The sequence below is a fragment of the Acomys russatus genome, chromosome 13 (assembly GCF_903995435.1).
Source record: "Acomys russatus chromosome 13, mAcoRus1.1, whole genome shotgun sequence".
Taxonomy (NCBI): Eukaryota; Metazoa; Chordata; class Mammalia; order Rodentia; family Muridae; genus Acomys; species Acomys russatus.
In genome coordinates this window covers 14,549,818-14,570,731 of record NC_067149.1, presented here as the reverse complement: position 1 = coordinate 14,570,731, position 20,914 = coordinate 14,549,818, and the positions used below count along the sequence as shown (strand labels likewise).

The 20,914-nt window shown below is 48.3% G+C and overlaps 1 protein-coding gene and 1 pseudogene across 1 annotated transcript; one reads left to right on the top strand and one right to left on the bottom strand.

Moving 5' to 3' along the window:
• Window positions 1-1,784: 1,784 nt before the first annotated feature.
• LOC127196963 (N-acetyltransferase family 8 member 2-like) lies at window positions 1,785-4,639 on the bottom strand. Its single transcript, XM_051154662.1, has 2 exons — window positions 4,633-4,639; window positions 1,785-2,418 (listed from the first exon to the last, which is right to left on the bottom strand). The coding sequence occupies exons 1-2, from the start codon at window positions 4,637-4,639 to the stop codon at window positions 1,859-1,861; spliced, it is 567 nt and encodes a 188-aa protein (XP_051010619.1). The 3' UTR covers window positions 1,785-1,858.
• Window positions 4,640-11,689: 7,050 nt separating this feature from the next.
• Window positions 11,690-15,979, top strand: LOC127196962 (probable N-acetyltransferase CML1; annotated as a pseudogene).
• Window positions 15,980-20,914: the final 4,935 nt, after the last annotated feature.

Sequence of the window (20,914 nt, the reverse complement as noted above, 5' to 3'; positions counted from 1 at the left end):
GTGTACCTAGAATTGACTAAATCATTTTTTTTTGGTTGATCATTTACAAAACCTATTACATTTATTTACTTTGTGTGTGTGTGTGTGTGTGTGTGTGTGTGTGTGTGTGTGTGTGTGTGTGTGTGTCTGTGTGGTGTGCCTGTGAAATGATTTACATGTGATAGTTATTGGCAACCATTCTGGTTGAGCAAGTTAGAAGGGTCGGGCCCTTTTTTAAAATTAACAACCAGACTAAGATGAGCTCACGCCTTTGAAAATCTTCTTGGTGCCCAAGCTCAGGGTTACAGCATTGTAACAGATGAAACCATAATCATATCACTGCTGGGAAGGGTACATAGTGAAGGAGTTAGAACAGCTGAGAAACATCTGCTTCCTTTTCAAGGCTCCCCAGTATCTTCCTGGCACTGTTTAACACATTTGGACCATAGTCAAGGTCACGGGCAGTCCTTGAAGCATTGCCAAGGCAGAGGTGGCTGTTGGGAGTGGAGAGCTGAAAAGTGAGCAAACAGACCTAAGATGAAGTTGGGCCCGGATGGCATTGCCTCAGCCATTTCACCTGTGTGTGATGGTGGCCATGTAAGGTCAAAGCACATCTTGTTGGATTGGCCTGGGTTGCATGGTTTATCACTCCAGGGTGACGTTGCTGTTCCTCTCAGAGCCTGTGAGCCCATGGGAGCCGTTCTCACTCAAACCACCACAGCCACCACGGTGAATCAGGGACTTGATCGGGGTTTCTTACAGGTGCTCACATCAGCACAGGAAATGTAATGCAAGCACTCAGGGAAGCAGAGGCAGATGGATCTCTGTGAGTTTGAGACCAGCCTGGTCTACAAGGAGAGTCCAGGACAGCCAAGACTACACAGAGAAACCCTGTCTCGAAAAACCAAAAAGAACAAGAAAAAAAAAACCCTGCATCATTAAAAGTCCGTGAACAGCAGGTAGGTAGTTCCATCACAGTCCCCCCACCACTCACAATGGCCATTTACTGCTTATAGAACCCCAGAAGTGGCTTCACTAAGTTTGGAGGTCTGCCAGAGTCATGTGAGCCTCCTTTCTCTTTAGGATATGTCTCAGTCTGGAGGACGCAGCTACGCAGGGACCTGCTCCTAGATGAAGCTTTAAATCCCCGGGACCATCAAGGACACCTGTCCTGTTCTGTCCCCTCTGCTTATACACCCTGGAACCTCTCTAGGAAGCTCTGGCCTTAGTGGCTAAGAGATAATGTGACAGAAGAGCACAGCATTATTTTGAGGGACCCACAGTTGAGTAGGAAACTGGATCTACAACTCATAGGCAAATGATTGTGTGTGTGTGTGTGTGAGAGAGAGAGAGACAGACAGAGAGAGACAGAGAGAGAGAGAGAGAGACAGAGAGAGAGAGAGAGAGAGAGAGAGAGACAGGGCCGATAGGCATAGAGGAACATGTGTGTACATGGTTGGGTCTTGAGAGAAGATGGAATCTACAGACTGAGTGGACAGTAACCTGGACAGACAGCTGCAGGAAACTGCATGGAGAGAACAGAAGTGAAGCCCATGGTCCCAGGTCCTAATAGGTTTGGCTTTAGAACCATTCGATGATGTAGCAAGGGGCATCTATCTGGGTGAGCTTCCCAACTAATAGACTCCTGAGTGAAATGTGAGTTGGGTTTTGTGGTGTATTAACATGACACTGGAGAGATGAAAGAGTGACACTTAAAAAGGCAGAATGGAGCAGGTAGTCAACACCCACAACTCACCACCAGCAAGACTGATCTGAAAGGAATAAAAACCGATCTTATGATTGGTGGTAGAAAACGGCCAGGGTTTGCTTGTTCCTACAGCACAGTGAACTGCAGCCTCACAGACATGGCAAAAAAAGATCACATCCCTGGTTCCACAGCGAAAGGGAGAGAGTGGGTGAAGTGAAGGATAGAAAGACCCCCTAACCCCATGGGTATGCTGACAAAGTGCTCGCCTGTCTTCTGGAAGGCCATGGCCTGGTAGAGAGCCACAGCACTATACTGCACAGTGCTGGTCTCAAGGACAACATCGCTGTGGGCCTGGTCCCGTGCAAACTGGAGGACAATTCTGACCAGCGCTTTCGCTATCCCCTGCCCTCGATGCTGTGAGGACACAGACAGGCGAAAGAGCTCCAGCTGCTTCCTCCCCACTGGAGGATCCTTGACTGGTTGAGCAGCCACTGTGCCCACCACCTGCCCCCCAGACTCAGCCACCCAGAAGCAGGAGCCGTGTGCATTCAGGTAGGACTTGGTGATGTCAGCCAAGTCTGTTTCCAGACATGTAGCCACGTAATATTTTGAAGAAAGCCAGTCAAGGAGCCTCAGGCCAAGGAGTGTGAGGAGGCTGCACACTGTAGCCAGGGGCCAGGAGCCAGACCCCAGGGCTAGGGTCCCGGGGACCCTAGCCTTAGTGAGGAGACCTGCAATAGATTAGCCTAGAGGCGGGCCTCATGGGTAGCAGCCAAGCACCCAGACTTTGCCTTCATCACACATTACTACCATCACTACCACTACCACTACCACTTCAGCAGATTGTAGTCTTAAAATTCTGTACATCCTTTTATTGCAAATACTCTTGAAGTCATAGAATTCAAAATACAGTTACTAAGGAAATGCTGGATCAGCATTACCTCCCAGAGAACGTGTGTGTGTGTGTGTGTGTGTGTGTGTGTGTGTGTGTGTGTGTGTGTGTGTTCTTTTTGTTCTCCTATTGATTCTATCTCAAAGGGGTATGGGAGCGATGGAGAGATGTCTCAGGGCATTGGATGGTCTTCCAGAGGTCTGATGTTTAATTCCAAGCATCCACATTACAGGTCACAAGAATCTGTTACTCTTCCCAGTGGAGCTGACATCTTCTGGCTTCCAAAGGCACTGGGTAAGTACATGATGCACAGACATAAATTTAGACAAAACCCCACACATATTAAAAGAAAAATTAAAAAAAAAAAACCAAACCATGGATGTCTTTAAATATTAAGCATCTGCTGGCGTCTAGGAATATATCATAGCATAAAGCACTTTCACAGCATATATGAGGCCCTAAATACTTCGTCAATAATAACAACAACAACAAGAATCGATAAACTTCTCCAGGTACATTTAGAATATTCTATAAAGTTAGGATCTAGATACACACTTTTAAAACTGTCCTCTTTGCCATCAAGGTAGACACCTTCCTGCAAAAATCCTACTGGGCAAATGTTCCTGAAAGCCAAAAGCCTCACTGGGCCTCTGGGAGGAAGAAGGCTCTGGTCTAGGTGACCACCTACATGTGGAGCCATGCCTGAGGGAGGTCTCTGTAGAGGAGCTGTCCCAGAACCGGAGGGCATCCCATCCTTTTTAGATAGTCTCCTTCCATCCAGTCCACTCTCTCATCAAAGGAATACAGTGTGTCAGCCTCTCACTGAGGTGTCCATCTCTCCTGCTGATAAAGGACACCTGCTAGAGTCACTGTTTTCTCCCGCCTATGGGGTTCAACTAAAATGCGGGAGAAAGTTCACCTGTTGGGATGCAAGACACAAAGAAGGAGAGCAAGTCTGATTGATCAAACTCTCAAACTTTATTAGTCAGGCAGCAGCTTTTATAAGGAAGAAGGCAGGGAAGCATATTGCTATAGCAACCCAGCTGCAGGCTTTATCCTCAAAACACAGAATTTCCTCAAAATTCCAGGCAAGGTCATAATGTCCTGTCACACAGGGCATCTGGCTCCCTCTTTTTCTAGTCTAACTGCTAAACCATAACAGGGTTGCTCCATCTCTATCTGTCTTTAGTCTAACTGCCGACCCACAACAGGGTCAGCTAGTTTCTGGTGAAAGGCAAGCTCTGGGAAAAAAAGAGACTTAAAGGTGCAGGCTCTGACAAGATGGCTGAACACTGGCCGTATGGCCTATCGTCCCCAACAACTGTTCTTCAGCTTGCCCTTGCTGGGACGCAAGCTGGATCTAGTTTGGTGCCCTGCTGAGAAATCCAGAGGCCACTCACCTGGGACTTATCTCTTCCCAGCCTATCCAGCCCAGGGTCTTAGGGACAATTTCCCAATCAGCAATGTGAATCTGACCCATCATGAGAGGCAGGACTCACACCTCGATTGCTCTGGACTCACACCTCGATTGCTCTGGACTCACACCTTGATTGCTCTGGACTCACACCTCGATTGCTCTGGACTCACACCTCGATTGCTCTGGACTCACACCTTGATTGCTCTGGACTCACACCTTGATTGCTCTAAAGCCAGCATGCTGCGGCTACAAGCCTGAGCAGATGAGCAGGAACTTTAAGTCATCAAGGCTGCCTGTCCTGAACAGAAAGGGAGGGAAAGTTTGGGGAACCTGGATAGCTGGGAATAGACCTTGTCCTCAAGGAGGACCCCAACAAAGCACCAGGTCACCCTCTCTCCCTCCATCTTCCAATCACTCCCAGGCCTCCCACCCCATCCCCAAACTCATGTGAAAGTTGAGAAGTGGCTTCCTGATGCTCTGGCTGTGGCAGGACAGTAAGCCAGTCTCCAGGACAGCATGAGTGGGAGGGAAAGTGCTGACCTGGGCACAAAGGGCTGTGAGGGCATCTAGGACAGCCAGTTGTGATGCATCTAGATTTTATCCCCAAAGCAACTGACCCAGAAGGCCATGCTTTACTCTCCATGGTGACTGAAAGGAGTTGCAGCGAAGCCAGGAAAAACAACACAAAAACCAGAAGTGGCCAAGAGCCAGCACAGCTCCAGGCAGGCACGCATCAGGGGTGGGGGGGGGGGGGGTGGGGTTAAAGTAGGAAGCTGGCAGCAGGAAGCCATAGTTGGCCCATGAGCACCGGGTCTCCTAAGAGGAAGCTGGGGGCTTAGGGCAGGCTGGGTTCTGATGGGGGATGGGTTGCGCCAAAAAACACCTCCTCCATGCTGGCTCAGAGCCTTGCTTGTCTTTCCCAAGCCTGGGGAGCAACAGTGACCCCTGGTTTACACAACCCCTCCTCCACCTTGTCCTAGCAGGCTTTTCATCCAAGGAGCTAAATGCAGGTGACCCACGCAAACACATTTTCTGTCTCTTTCTCTTCCTCTCCTCCTCTTCCTTCTTCTTCTCTCTCTCTTCCTCTCTGTCTCTCTCCCTCCCTCCCTCCCTCTCTCCCTCTCTCCCTCTCTCCCTGCTCCTCCTCCTTTCTCTTCTTTTCTTTTAAATAAATTAAAACACAAGTAAATCTGGGTGTGGCGGTTCATGCCAGCACTTGATTGTTTGGGGGTGTGGCTTTGGGAAGTGGGCTACCATAGCACTGAAGCCCACAAAGGTAAAACTACTGCCTCCAGGATGAAATAATGGGTATACACCAGTGTCTGCTGTCTTAGGAGTTAATCCAGGGGCTGGAGAGATGGCTCAGTGGTTAAGCGCACTGGCTGCTCTTTCAGAGGAACCAGGTTCAACTCTAAGTCCCCACAAGGCAGCTCACAACTCTCTGTCATTCTAGTTCCAGAGAATGCAATAGCTTCTTCGGCCTCTGTGGACACTCAAGTGCATGAAGGCAAAACGCCTATACACATCCTAGTACTGAAAGTACAATAATTTCTTTATGAAAGACTTAATCCGATTGTACCTGTCAATCATCTGCCTGTGGGATGATCTCTCTGGCTAGTGGATTCACCTTAATGCACACTGAAGAGATAAGAATAACTAGCCCTTTAATAAGGTTATGTATCTCGTTACCCTTTATGTACCCCTATTACCTTATGTACCCTTCTGTCTCTTTATGGTGCTGGCCAGTGCCTAATTACACTGTTGCTGGTACTCTGGGCTTCCTTACTGTTCTTTCTGTGATGGGCAGGTTCCGACCCCCCCACCATGTGTCTGCCATGACCTCTATCCATATCAGGTTAACTCAAATGGAATGTCTGTCTTCCTTTCTCGTAAGCTTCTCGCTACGAAGCTATAATAAACTTGCCTCTAAATCCCTGTATTTGAGTCTTTGGATTCTTGAGGCAAGCACCTAAAAGTCACAGGCTAGAGCTGCCTTTGTGACTGTCCAGTTTTGCTAGTTCCTCAAGCTAAGAGAGGCTCGATTGCTCTCAACAACATCACAGAATTCCCATATTGATTATATTTAATATGTAGGCTTGAAAAAAAAAATTTGAGACAGCCTCTTGCTACGTAGCACAGACTGGCCTTGAACTCCCAATCCTTCCTTGCCTCAGCCTCCTGAACGCTGGAATTACAGGTGTCTTCCACCATCCCTAGTTTGAATTTTTTTTTTAAGTAAACAGAACAAGAGGGTTCCCTCCCTCCTAGTGTGTTAGGGTGATAGTGAAGACCAAACAGAGCACACATAGCACGGAGCCCAGGAAGCCTGCATGAAAGCGGGCACTCGAGCGCATGTCACACCTCTCTACCGTTTTGGAAGTTGGTGTGAGTGAAACAAGATGAGCCTCATATGTCACTTCCACGCAGAAACTGTCAAGCTCCTACACCATCCCCGGAGCTTCTGCCCAGCTGGCAGGTTTGACCCTGGAGCCCTGGCTATAAGCTGCCTCCACCAGGCTGCTGGCCTGAAGCATCATGGAGGTTTTCTTTTTGCTAAGATGAACTAGTGAGCTTTAGAGACTGGTTGTCACTGTGTGTGGGGTACTCACCAGAGAAGACTGCTTGGATGTGGGTTAAGCCAACTTCCCTTGGAAGTCCCCTGACCATGGTACTCTTCCTCACTCCAAAGGGCTTTGAGACACCCCCCCCCCCCCAGTGTCTCAAGGTCTGGGCTCTGGGATCTTGCTGGAGTTTCCAGAAATGTTTCAGGCTGCTCACCAGAGAAGACTGCTTAGATGTGGGTTAAGCGAATAGAAAGTCATTGTTTGCCAGCCAGCGACTACGCTGGTGCTCAGGATTCCAGGGAAGCCCCTAGCCTTTCTCAGGATGAGCTTTAAGGCGCAAAAATTGTGTTCAGAGCTGACATACTTTAGTTAACAAAACAGTTAGCCGGAAGCACAACTACACAAGCTAAAAAGCAAGGTTAGTACATTTTTGAGACTTTTCCAGAGCTATGGACTTTGATGGGTTAGGCCTTTGTTTTAGTTTTGGCAGGTGGTGCTGTTTACATGCTGAGTTTTGTAACCTGAATGGCACTTCCACCACGGAGTCAGTTGTGCTAAGGTCTCAAGCTCTCTAACAACTGTAGCCTAACGCACATACACACACAGGCACACTCATAAACACACTCACACACTCAATCACTATTTATTTATTTATTTATTTGGTTTTTCGAGACAGAGTTTCTCTGTGTTGCCTTGGCTGTCCTGGACTCGAATTGTAGACCATGCTGGCCACGAACTCACAGGGATCCGCCTGCCTCTGCCTCCCAAGTGCTGGGATTAAAGGCGTGCGCCACCACTGCCCGACTCATTCACTCACTTTTTAAAAGAGTGCTATGCAGTGACACTGACCACCTCTGTGTTTTGTCTTTTATGAAAGTGACCTCCATAGGTTCATAGGGCACTTGTTACTTTAAACAAAATCTCAGTCATGAAGATGCTGGGGTGAAAGCCTGCCAGCTCGGAGAGGCAGAGAAAGCACCCAGCTGACCTTCCTTTTCAGTCGATGTCCCAAAAGAGGGAATGCCCAATCCCACGCCATCTCAAAAACCCCTCAGGCTAAATGTTCCTCCCTTCTACTTCCTGTGCTTCTCTCTATCCATCCTCCTGACTTCCTCTCACTCTCTGTGGGTTTTTTTTTTTTTTTTTCCTATGTAAACTGGCTGCTTGCTCAGCCTCTGGACCTATAGTTGACTTCATTTAATCCTGTTTACCACACTCAAGCAGAAAGCTCTTGGATTAAAGGTGTGTGCTGAGGCTGGACCACACCACAGCTAGAAACAAGTATTTGTTTGTTTGTTTGTTTTTCCAGTAAACAACACAATCTTGGAGTTCACAGTGTGATCAAACATCCTGCAACTGGCACTGCGAGGAGGCATGGCCTTGTTGGAGAAAGTGTGTGACTGAGGCAGGCTTTGAGGGTTCAGCAGCTCAAGCCGGGCACGGGGGTTCACTGCCTCCTCCGGCTGCCCGTGCATCCACATGTAGAGCTCTCAGCCCCCTCTCCAGCACTGTGTCTGTCTGCACGCCACCATGCTTCCCACACTGATGAGAATGGAGTAAAAGCTCTGAACTGTAAGCCAGCCCCAAATTAATGTTTTCCTTTATAAGAGTTGCCACAGTTGTTAGGTCCTGCTGCAAAGTGTGGTGACATGCCCTGCTCTCTATGTATGGCCTGGTCTTCCCTTCACTATATAATCTTTTCAGCCTGACTTCCATTTCTGCTGGAGGTAATATGCCCCAGAATGTGCATGGCAGCACTCAAACCCTCTGGTCCCCACCTCAGGCCCCTGGTTTAACTTCAGCTTAGCATTCCCATGTTAGGGACAGTATCAACATGTCCCAAGACAGGGTCACCTACTGCCCTGTGGGAGTAGTGCTGGGAAGACGCAACACACACACACACACACACACACACACACACACACTCACACACACACGTCTACTTACCACAAATAGAGTTGATGACAGACCAAAGCGCAGACACCATCAAAGTCCAGCTTACTGAAGCCTTGTGTTTTATTGGGTCAAGTACAGAAATCCTAGCGAATGGTTACTTTCAGGAATCATTCAAAAACAGCAAGACAGTTGCATCATTAAAGTCTATTCCATCGTTAGTGACAGATTACAAGAAGAGGAACAGTTAGCCAAATTGCATACCGACAACTCAGCAGGCTGGAGAGTGGCATCTCCAGGTGGATCAGCAGGCCAAAGAGTGGCATCTCCAGGTGGCTCAGCGGGTCTCAGAGAGTGGCAGCTCTGGGTGGATCAGCAGGTCTCAGAGAGTGGCATCTCTGGGTGGATCAGTGGGTCTCGGAAAGTGGCATCTCCAAGTGGCTCAGCAGGTCTCAGAGAGTGGCAGCTCCAGGTGGCTCAGCAGGTCTCAGAGAGTGGCATCTCCGGGTAGATTAGCCGGTCTCGGTTTCTTCTAGGTCACCTGGCAGACCTCCACTCCCTCCCAGCGCCCTTACTGCTCACATATGCTTATACACTTGAGGAGGGAAGGCTAATGGATGTGGTCAGTTTCAGGGACTTCCTGAAGGTTCTTGAGTTGCTTAATTCCTAAGCATAGGAAGCGCCTCTGCAGGTGGGAGTGTTTCACCTCACTTTGCAACGGGTCATTGTTCTATCCCCCCATAAGCATCAGAACCTGCTACAGAGCACCCAGTTTCTCATGAGCATCATGAAAATGGTTAACCTTGAAGGGTCGAAACATCCTGAGTTGCCACAGCCTCCACCAGGACCTATGCTTCAGCCCCTGGTTTGCAATGAAGCATCTATAGGCAGCATCCCTGAGCTTTCAAATTTTGGCCTCTCCCTACACAAGCTTAGATGTTCTGCCGTGACCTTCCCTGCATCTCTGAGACTGTCCTGCATCTCTGATTCACTGTCTGAGGGATGCTGATTCCTGTCATTTCTGCCCTAAATGCACCTCAAGGTGATGCAGATTTCCCTGTCTGACCTGGGCCATAATGATATGTTCCCTTAGTCAACACTGACTAAGACTCCCATTGCAAACAATAAACCCACTCGGTCCACAACATCGTGGGCAAACAAGACATTAAAGCAATTAAAAAAAAAAATACAGCCTTTGAACTTGTTTCCAACTCAGCTATGTGCCAGGGATCCTCTTGGGAGCCAGTACTGACTGAGTTCCAGGGCACCTTGCTGGCCACAAGGTTTCTGCAGCATGCAGCCTGCACACCCAAGGGACCCTGTCTTATCAGGGCAGCCAGCACACCTCTGTGCACACGGCTCCTCTTCCTGCCACAACTAGCCAGCCCATGGTCCAAGTGAAAAAAGACAGCTACCCATGGCCTCACCAGCACACTTGTCATTTAGCTTTCCAGCTGAAAGCATATTCCCAGCCTCATGAGCATCTGGGGTGCACTATCAATCCTACCAGGCTGGGATGAGGGTCCTGTATAACCGGTCTCTACTTGTATCAGCCACTCCTTCATTTGAGGACCACCCTTCCCCAAGGGCTATGCCTTGCTGCTGCCTCAGGAGCATCCCTGCTTCTCTACCTTCAGCCTGATGAGCTGCCCACATTGTTGAGGTAAACCAGCCTCTTCTGGGATGTTTCTCTGGGCATCCTTTCTCTATCCTGATAGCTCAGCAGCATCCCCCATCTGGTTCTTGTCACAGCTGTTAGGGTGGCCCACTTTTCTTTGGCCCCAAAGCTCCTATGAGACTCCTTCTAAGTAAGAACTAACTGTAGGCTCCTCTCCACCTGTGTCGGGTGTCATGGGAGGAGACAGCAGGACCCTCACAGGCCTGTGTAGGTCAAGACTCGGGGAAAGAAGGAGGGATAGCTCCTTGGAGAATGGTGTTCCTCTGAGTTGCTCAGGCATGTGAGGCAAGTCCTCAGCTAAGGCAGGTGAGAGGAGTGAGTTGTCTTTCGGACTCCCAGAATCCCTCAGAGCTCACATGGCCATCCCCTATCCAAGGCCTGTCCTCTGGAAGGCAGTACTTCCTGTAAAGTTATGTAATAGTCAAGGGGGTAAGGCCAGAAAGCACTGCACACTGGAAGTATTCGTTTTCCTCGAAGAGAAAACAGGCAAGCTTAGACAGAGAGAAGCCCTGCCACGAAGGAACTTTGCTGCTGAGCCAATGAACCTGGACTCCTGACAAGGACAATTTGACCTTGGGGTGAGTTGCACCTTGGCCTAGATTGCCCTCAGAGAGGGCCAAGTGTGCTGTGAGAGACAGTGTGACATGCAAGGTTCTTAGCTGTCTCACACGGTTAAGGACCCAGGGTCCACTCAGGCCTACTTTCCCCTCAGATCAGCTCCCCGGGGATCAGAAAGTGCACAGACAGCTCCTTTGCCCTCTGTCACATTCTAGTTCTTGACTTGGTCTATGATTACCCAGGAGCCAGCCAGTGAGGTGCTAGGCCAAGTTTTCTCCCCGGAGGTGGCAGCAGGCCCAGACAGGTTCTTCTAAATATCTGCAGCATCCCGGAATTGCCTGTTCTGTGCTACTAGGTGAAAGAACAGAGAGGCAAGGCTGAGGGGAGGGTCTCTGTGGGCCTGGAGTTCCTCAACCTTCCTGGGGCCACATGGACAGGGTGTTTTTGGCTTGAGCTGTTATTCTGCACGAAATTAAACTTTCTAATCAGAGGGAAGAGAGGCTTTCCTGAAACTTGTACTTGGGAACACTGGGTTCTGCAATGTATGGACCCTCAAGAGGCAACAGCTGGAGGCTAGATTTCCTGCCACAAGGTGCTGTGTCAAGACAAGAGAAGTTTAGATAGCCTGTGAGTAAGGACAGAAGCAGGGAAGGGTGGCCACCATGTTAACTCCCCACAATTCCCCAGAAAAGCAAGTGTTATTTTACTGTGTTCTGCAAATGAAGACATAAAGGTGGAGAGAGGTCAAGAGGCATGACTGAGGTCACAAAGACGGAAAGTGGGAAGCCGGAGGAGTAGCCGGGGGTTAGTGACCTCACACTTTCTCCCAGTGAAACCCTGTTGCTTCCTGGGTGACACTAGAAAACACACGCTTGAGCAAATTTTACACGGCTCCTAGGAGGCCTGGAGCAGGGTTGAAGGGTCTCAAGCATCTCACATGGTTTTCTTTCTCTTCTGTGCCAGCAGGTCTGGCTGTCCCTATAGATACAGATTTGAGACCCCATGACTCCTTATCACATTCGTCAGTACCAGGAGAGGGCCCGCAAGCAGGTCCTAGACATGTTCTGTAGGGGCATGGAAGAGCATGTCCCCACTGCATTCTACCATGCATTGCTGCTGCCCCAAACCCTCCTGGTCTTACTTAGGGCACCCCTTGCCCTAGCCCTGCTGTCTGGCTCCTGGCTGCTGGCCATGTTCTGTGTCTTCTTTCTGCTCCTGCTCCTGCGGCTCCTTGCCAGACAGCCCTTTAAGATGTTTGTGGCCACGTGTCTACGCACAGACCTGGCTGACATCACCAAGTCCTACCTGAGTGATCATGGCTCTTGCTTCTTTGTGGCTGAGTCTGGGGGGCAGGTGGTGGGCCTAGCAGCTGCTCTGCCAGTCAAGGATCCCTCAGTGAAGAAGAAGCAGCAGCTGCAGCTCTCTCTCACCTGTCTGTGTTCTCACAGCATCGAGGACAGGGGATAGCGAAGGCGCTGGTCAGAACTGTCCTCCTGTTTCCACGGGACCAGGGCTACAGCATGATGCTGTGTGCTGATGTTTTCAAGACTGTAATTTCTGCAACTTCATACCGAGATAGGTCTGACACTGTCTCACACTGGGAGTCCCTGACCCAGACAGCCCTGCTAATCACCGCTGTAGGTCCTCCTCATTGGAACTACTGCTCAGCCTTGGCATTTCATTGGCTTAGAGCTGTCTTTGAGAGATCTGATAGGCAATTCTCTGCCGTCCCGCCAACCAGTCTTTTCATAGGCTCATGTATCTTCATGGTATCCCTTTGGCAAGCCGTAGAACGTCTCCAAACCAAAGAGACTTTTTCCAGGAACACATGCCTCCCTCTGAGAGTTCCACATAGACAAACATGAAGTCTTTCTCCTTACTAGTTGGCGTTTCCAGTATCAGAATGTGCTATGCTGGCTGGGTTGTTGAGGGTGGAAGGAAGGGTCGTTAAATCACGTCAGGCAAGATACTCTTGTTGGTGTGTTAATGGCGTAGTTGCTATGGGTGCAGCCAACTGCTTTCTGATTGAATTTCAGGCTCACTCCATAGGGAGAGCCCAGGTTTGGTACTGTAAGGCAAAATCCTGTGTCTAGGGAGGTATATTTTAATGCCTTGCTATGTACCCACAGTTCCCTCTTCAGACCCACCCTCCTCCTTCAGGCCTACATTCCTGTGCTCCCCTAAAACACAGGGGTCTACTACTTCCCTCCTGCTCAACCACAAGACAGCTGTTACACAGATGCCTGTGACTACTGAACTCTAGACCAGTTTCTTACTCAAATGGAGGCCCTTCAGACAGACGTACAATACTTGCCTTTCCTAAGCTTCTATCGCTCTGCTTGCACATACACTCCTTACACAGCAATTCCAGGAGCACTTCCAGGGGACTCTGGGAATGACATAGGGGTGTTTCTAGGTAGTTGCTGTCTTTGCGAATGTCTACACAATAGCAGAGAAATGGTTTTTACTCACCTCGAACACGCATGGGCTCTGGATGCTGTGAGCCTGTGCTAGTGTGTTTCTCTGTTGCTGTGGTAAAACATGCTGACCAAAAACAATTTAGGGGGAGAAAGGGCTCATGTCATGTTACACTTGCGGATCACAGTCCATTGCTGAGGGAAGTCAGGCCAGGAACTCAAGGTAGGACTGCTTGCCAGTCCACGCAATGTTCTCTCTGACTGGGGAACTCACTCACGGCTAAAGGAGTACAGCAGGAGCCACAGAGGGTGCTGCTAGCTGCCTGGCATGCCCTCTCCTCACTCATTGGCTCATGCTCAGCTAGTTTTCTCATACAGACCAGGCAAAGCCTAGGGTTGGCGCTGCCCACAGTAGGCTAAGACCTCCCTCATCAATCCTAAATTAAGACAGTCCCTCACAGATGTACCCACAGATCAGTCTGATCTGAGAAATCCCTCAATAGAGACGCCTTCAGAAGATGAGGCTAGGCTACAGCAAGTTGACGGTTGAAAGTAATGAGGGCAGGCCCTGATTACAGTTATAGAAAGGGTTACCAGGACAATGACAACATTCCATTCCCAGGTGATGGGAGTCCTGGGCTCATGGTAACACCATGAAAACTCCTGCTCTACTAGGGCCAGGGATGCTTTGGGGGACACACGGAACAACAGCATTTTTACATCCACGTACCACACCAATGACAGACCAGACAAATGGCTGCTCCATCTTGACCAGCCAATGCGGTCATCAGAGTGGCTTGTCGCAGCACAGATAATGGGTCACTTACATCAATGTGGATGACTGAGAGAGTTGTGTCACCCAAAGTCCACTTTGACCCGGGCGGTTGAGTATGGAGGCCGCATTACTGAAGTTCTTAGAACAACCTGTAAGAAGCTACATCGTCAAAGAGTTTCGTGACCACAAGCAATTGTTAACTGCTTATGTCACCCTGGTGAGGGGACTCTTGAAACTTTTTTTTTTTTTTTTGAGAGTTTCGGGTGTGTCTCTTTCATTCCCGCAAGGGAATGTGTCAACCTTGTGTGGATAATTACATAGCACACCTCCTCTCCTTCCAGTTCTGACATCCACACAAGTCTGTTGCAATGTTCCCGGAGAAATATAGATGTCAAGAGTAACACACACTTGAGCAGGCGGTGGTGGCACATGCCTTGAATCCCAGCACTTGGGAGGCAGAGGCAGGTGGATCTCTGTGAGTTCGAGGCCAGCCTGGACTACAGAGCAAGTTCCAGGACCGCTAGAGTGGTTACACAGAGAAACCCTGTCTCAAAACCAAACAAACAAAAAAAGAGTAACACACACTTTTCATAGCAGTTTGGTTAGCTACGAGTCCACCGTCCACCGGAGGAAAGAGATCCCTCTTTACAACAGTGTTGACGGAAGCAGCGCTCATTTGGTATAAATGCACATGCTTAGAAGACAATTTGGTAAACACGCGCATCAACTTAACAAAACAACAACAGTGGACTCCACTCCGAAGCCTATGACCTCCCTGCTATAGGCTTTTTGCCAACTTGAAGTACCAAACCTGGTTCTCCCTTGGGAAGTGGGTTTTAGACTCAACCAGAAAGTAGGTAGTTGTCCCTGCAGCTGCGCCACTGCCACACCGGCAGAGCTAAGCAGCCTGGCACATGCTGATAACAAGGCCTGTTGCAACAGTTCTCTCCAGAATCTTGCATGGCCCCTTTGCAACACTGCAAATGTTAGCCAGGAGAGAAGGCGTTCACAACTCCATCTGGTTTTCCCATGTCTTATTACAAAAAGAAAAGTGTGACATCTTTAGCGATTGGGACTCGCTATGGAGTTTTCCCATGCTACCAGCAGCAGCGGCAGTAGCCTGTAGTGTGAGGACACTCAGAGGCCTCCTGACTTACACGTTGCAGGAAGATACATCACCTTTCACACTGGGATAGTCATCCAACAACCATGTGGCTACTGGGAGTGTCCTTTTCCACACACGCAGGCACCTTGATCTATTTCTCTCTCTTTTTTCATTTAAAAATTGTTTTCATGCCGTATATTTTAATTATCCTCCAGCTCCTCCCACATCCCCCTCACCCAAATAGCTTTCATGATTTTGTGTGTGTGTGTGTGTGTGTGTGTGTGTGTGTGTGTGTGTGTATGGGAGTTGTCCAGTTTAGTTCTGATATTTGTTTTGTTTTGTTTTGGAGAGGGAGAATAGGAGAGATTGTTTAAAGTTTTGTTTTGTTTTGTTTAGCTGTTGTGTTTAGCGTTATTCCAGGTGCTTTTACAAATCTGTAATATACTCAAGTGTATAATTATAAAATTAAATCTTTTACAGTGGGTCAGCCAGATCTCGGAAGGCTTGCAGTTGTCCCTTCTTAGGGACATCTGGTGCCAGAATTTGGCTTCTCTGGGGATATTAAAGAAGATGCCACAGGCATGGTGGCGCACACCTTTGATCTCAGCACTCAGGAGGCAGAGGCAGGTGGATCTCTGTGAGTTCGAGACCAGCCTGGTCTACAAAGTGAGTCCAGGATAGCCAAGACTACACAGAGAAACCCTGTTTCCAAAAAACAAAACAAAACAAAAGATGCCAGTATGACTTAATACCTCACCAAAAAATCCCAAAGAGCAGTGTTGAGCACAGTGACATAGAAGCGGGCTTCGCCATAGGGAGCCCCCCATAGTCCACACTCATTCTCCATGAACCATTTGGCCTCCTCAGTTTACGTTGCTGCCCAGAGACAACCTCATGCCCGCTGAACCTGCCTTGCCTAGCTTGAACTACTTGTCAGTCACAGGGTCTAGAAGAAACAAGGTCACGTTCATGCTGGTCATGCCCGCTGCATGAGAAGCTCCCCAGGCCCCACAGGCTCTAAGCAAGTCCAATGGGACCACCTCACACCTTGCTGCTGAAAGGGCCTTGGGCTGCATGAACAGTTCGTATCCTCAGCGTACCTTCACGCAAGGGAAGACAGACAGCGAACTCTCAAGGACAGGTGGATCTTTTTCACCTGTACAGCACTGTCTACCCACTGTGTCTGTTGCCTTGGGTGCTATTAGGGCCTCCCAAGTGCCTTGGCTTGGGCCTCCACCCATGCCCACACATTCTGCACATCAGCAAGGAAACAACAAACCTGAAATTCAACACGGTCCTCACCTGCAGGTGGCCCTGAGCACTCCTTCAGGGGAGCAGGTGATATCTTCCTCCATAGCAACAGGCTCAGCAGAGAATCACCAACATCTTCCTGTTAGCGGCACTCCTTTAGTGAGGTGTCCTTGGGCTTGAAAGCCTTCCAGAGTCTCTCATACTCTCAGCTCTTCTTTCTCTTGGTTGCTTTAGCACCAAGTGCTTTAGCACTTTATGGTCCCCACTTGAAAGTACCACCTGTATATATGTATATATGTTTGTGTACTATCTGTATGTATGTTTGTTTGTTTGTTTGTTTGTTTTTTTCTGAGACAGGGTTTCTCTGTGTAGTCTTGGCGGTCCTGGACTCCCTTTGTAGACCAGGCTGGTCTCGAACTCACAGAGATCCACCTGCCTCTGCCTCCCGAGTGCTAGGATTAAAGGCGTGCGCCACCATGCCTGGCCCAACAAGTAAAATCTTGAAATAATTCACTCCCACTTCATTTTTTGATATTTACCAAGTGCATATTTAACAGAAGGCAGCCTCACCCTTCATGTGCACGATGCCAGTTATAGTGATTAAGGAAATAGCAAAGATGCCAGCTAGCCAGAAAGTCCAATGCTTAGCTCTCTAATCTTAAGACTTTGAACTGAGGAAGGATTAAAGAGGACTGAGAGAGAGAGAGAGAGAGAGAGAGAGAGAGAGAGAGAGAGAGAGAGAGAGAGAGTCACTGTCACGTTTGGACTAAGTGAAACCACAACATCAAAGCTAATCTAATTACAGAAACTTATCCTGAAACCCTGTCAGCATTTCATTATTCTTTGGGGTTTTTTTTTGGGGGGGGAGGGGCGTGTTATTGGAAAATTAGAGATTATTTGGCAATGCTGCTTTTGAGTAGTAAACAATGATAAAGCTCAGTGAGGTGAAAGAACCAGCAGGGGCCTCTCTGCCCTGAAGCCCCTGTGGGTTGTTTTTGTGAGCCAGAAGGTCATTAATGTAAGTGTCCCACCACAGAAACCTTTTCAAAGGAAGCTGCTGTCCTAAGCTTGGCCTCTGCTCTGAATGAACTATGCGATTCACAATTGTTACAGCGAAGGGTTCCTCTCGGCAGCCAAGCACAATAACCTCTGTCCTAAAGGAGGCTGAGGAACCCAACTGGAAAGACAGGGGAGAAAGAGAGAGACTCAGCGTCTAGGAGAAGACTTTCCTGGTCCTTTTTTTATAAATCCTAGCTATTTTTCAAAGGAAGTTGTAAAGATACGACTTTAACATAAAGTATTTCTACGTTTTTGTTTTTTTTTTTTTTTTTCAAAACAGGGTTTCTCAATGTAGCCCTACCTGTCTAGGAACTTATTCTGGCCTCGAACTCAAAGATTCGCTTGCCTCTGCCTTCTGAGTGCTGGGACTAAAGGTATGCACACACCACCAACACCACGGTAAATAGGCCAACTATTTCTAAATCTTTTTTTTTTTCTTCTATTTCTAAATCTTAAGGTAAAGAAAGCATTAAAAGTGTTCTTGAGACCAAATGTCAACACACCTGGAAACATGGGCATAAAATCCACCCTTCCTTACTGCTTTAAAATTTTTTTTTATTTTATAATTTAATTTTTTAATTTTTTATTTTTTATTTATTTATTTATTTATTTTTTGGTTTTTCAAGACAGGGTTTCTCTGTGTAGCCTTGGCTATCCTGAACTCACTTTGTAGACCAGGCTGGCCTCGAACTCACAGCGATCCACCTGCCCCTACTTCCCGAGTGCTGGGATTAAAGGCCCGCGCCACCACGCCCGGCTAATTTTTAAATTTTTATGTGTACAAGTACTTTGCCTGAACACATATATGTGGACCACAGGCATGTCTAGTGTCTGTGGAGGTTACAGAGGGCAGCAGATGCTCTGTAACTGGAGTTACACACAGTTGTAAGCAGCCATGTGGGTGCTTAGAACCAAACCTAGGTCCTCTGCAAAACCAACAAGCTTTCTTAACTGTTGAGCCATCTCGACAGCCCCCCTATTTTGCATTTTTTCCAAGACAGGGTTTCTTTGTGTAGCTTTGGCTGTCCTAGAATTCACTCTGTAGACCACACCAGCCTCAAACTCACAGCGATCCTCCTGCCTCTGCCTCCCGAGTGCTGGGATTACAGGCGTGCACCACCACGCCCGGCCCGTCTTTTATTTTTTTAATTATAATTCTTATTCTTGAGAATTTCAAACAGATGTACAAGGAAATATGATCCTTCCCACCCAGTTTCCTCCCTCAAAATGTACACATAACCCCTCCCACCATCACACACACACACACACACACACACACACACACACACACACACACACACGTAAATTACAAAACTCATACTATGAGTGATGTAGAGAAGAAAGATGGGCTTCAGAGAGTGATGGAGGAGACAAGCCCATGTCAGGAAGACATTTAACTATCAGGGCCACAGCTGTTGCTTCTGCATTTTCCTTTGTCCTCAGGTCGCTGTGAGTTTGAGGCCAGCCTGGTCTACAAAGTGAGTCCAGGACAGAGAAACCCTGTCTCGAAAAAACAAACAAAACAAAACAAAAACCTCCAGCCAAGGAAACTGTGGAGTGGTTTCTGTCCGCATGAGAGCCCCTGCACCTGTTTTCACCAGAACAAAAGAGGAAAGTCTAAAGCACTTTCGTTCCACATCTGGCAGAGGACAACATCAGGACAGCACCCACAGCCAAAGGGAAATGCACATTGGCTTCTGTTTCTTCGCTAACCCCTGTCTATGGGTTACGGGGACTTGAACACACTGCTAATGACAGAAAACTCCACTGCTGCACGAAATAAAATGGCTAATTTGACATTTTCCCCTGGATGTGGTGTGTATGTGTGTGTGCATATTTACATATATGTGAATAGGCGTATACGTATGCAGGTGCGTGTGCACCTATGTGTGCACACACGTGGAGGACTGAGGTTATCACGTGTATTCCTTGGCCTTTTCCCCCTTTATTTATTGAGGCAGAGTCCCTTACTGAGCTTGCTCGGAGCCTACCCGCTTGGCTGTTCTGGCTAGCCAGCTGGTCTCTGCCCTCTGAGTGTGGATTGTAGTCAGCCAGCTTGCTTGCCTGGCTTCTGCCCACTGAGCCATCTCCTAGTCCCTGCATTTATTCTTAGGCAGTCTTCAGAACAGAGTTGAGAGGATTGCTATGGGTTTGGGTGTGGATAAGAACGGGGCTACAACACAGCCAGCCAGGCGCTTTCCGTCCTCTGCTTCCGTCTACAGTCTAGGGCTCTTTAAAGGGGCCCTTGGAAGGAGAGCATCAGCTGGTGACAGCAACACCCTTTTGCTGTTTATATTGCCTTTGCAATAGTCTCCAAAACTGTAATGCCACACTCCCCTGAAAGCTAGCCTTTACCTATAGGCTCAAATCCATCATCTGTGTCACATTTCCCTAGCAGCCTTCTTTCCACAAGTCCACTGACAGGCTCGTCTACAGTTCTAAGCTACCTCCTGGTGTCTTCCATTGATAATGTCACAATGATAATACACAACACCAATCCTTGCTTCTCTGTAGGAAGCTGTGATGGTGGGAATCACTACTGGCCTGCAGGACCAGGCTTGATCTTTCCTTGTAACTTAGCTAGTTTAGTCTTAAAGCTTATTCCTGGTCTGGAAATAAAGGTATCATTAGAGGTAGCATTAAAGGCAAAAGGGCAGGCATCCCACCGCAGGAGCAGCAGGAAGGGCCGGTTGGCTTCTTTGGAAAGAGCGCCCCCAAGAGTTCAGTGCCTCTTACTGCAGCCGACTCCTCCCTCGCCCTAGCAAGGAAGTTCTGGAGACGACGCAGCAGGAGACCTAGTGGAGGCTCACAGGAAGGAACTACAACTTTGGCGGTGTCTGTGCCTTTAAGCTTTTGAGCTTTGAGTCTAAGGGTGGCAGCTACAGCTTCGCAGGTTTTTGGGAGCTGGTTGAACAAAGTGACTTCCTCTTCACCCTCAGTGAAGTTCTCTGGGACACTCCCAGGGGCCCAGGAGACAGCTCCCCAGTCTCTAAGAGTGGGGCAAGTGTGCACACTGCCTCCACCGTGCAGGAACTCTGCATAAAGACTCATCAAGGGCCGAGGAGGATTGCCAGGTCTTGAACCCAGGTACCGTGGCAGTCACCAAGACTGGGCCCCGTGTTCCTGAAAGCGTTGTTATCCACACCATCTGCCGTATTGCCTGAGACCTGTGCAACACAGAAGTGGATACAAGGAATCATCAGACCCCAAGGCAAGTAATATGATTTGAGAGTTTTTGGAAACATAAGTTTCTAGGATGGGTTTGAGCGTCTTTAAAAAGATCTGGGACAAGCCGGGCGTATTGGGCCACGCCTTTAATCCCAGCATTCAGGAGGCAGAGGCAGACGGATCTCTGAGTCCGAGGCCAGCCTGGTCTACAAAGAGAGTTCCTGAGAGACCATGTCTCGAAAAACCAAAAACCAAAACTCAAAATAATAATAATAATAATAATAATAATAATAATAATAATAATAATAATAATAATAATAATAATAATAATAATAATAATCTGGGACCAAATTTTAGTCCAATATGGTTAGCTCAGCTCTTCCTAAAGGGTAGAGAGAGGGGGCCTATGCTGTGCAGCTGCCTACACCCCAGTGTGCATGTGGAGACTGT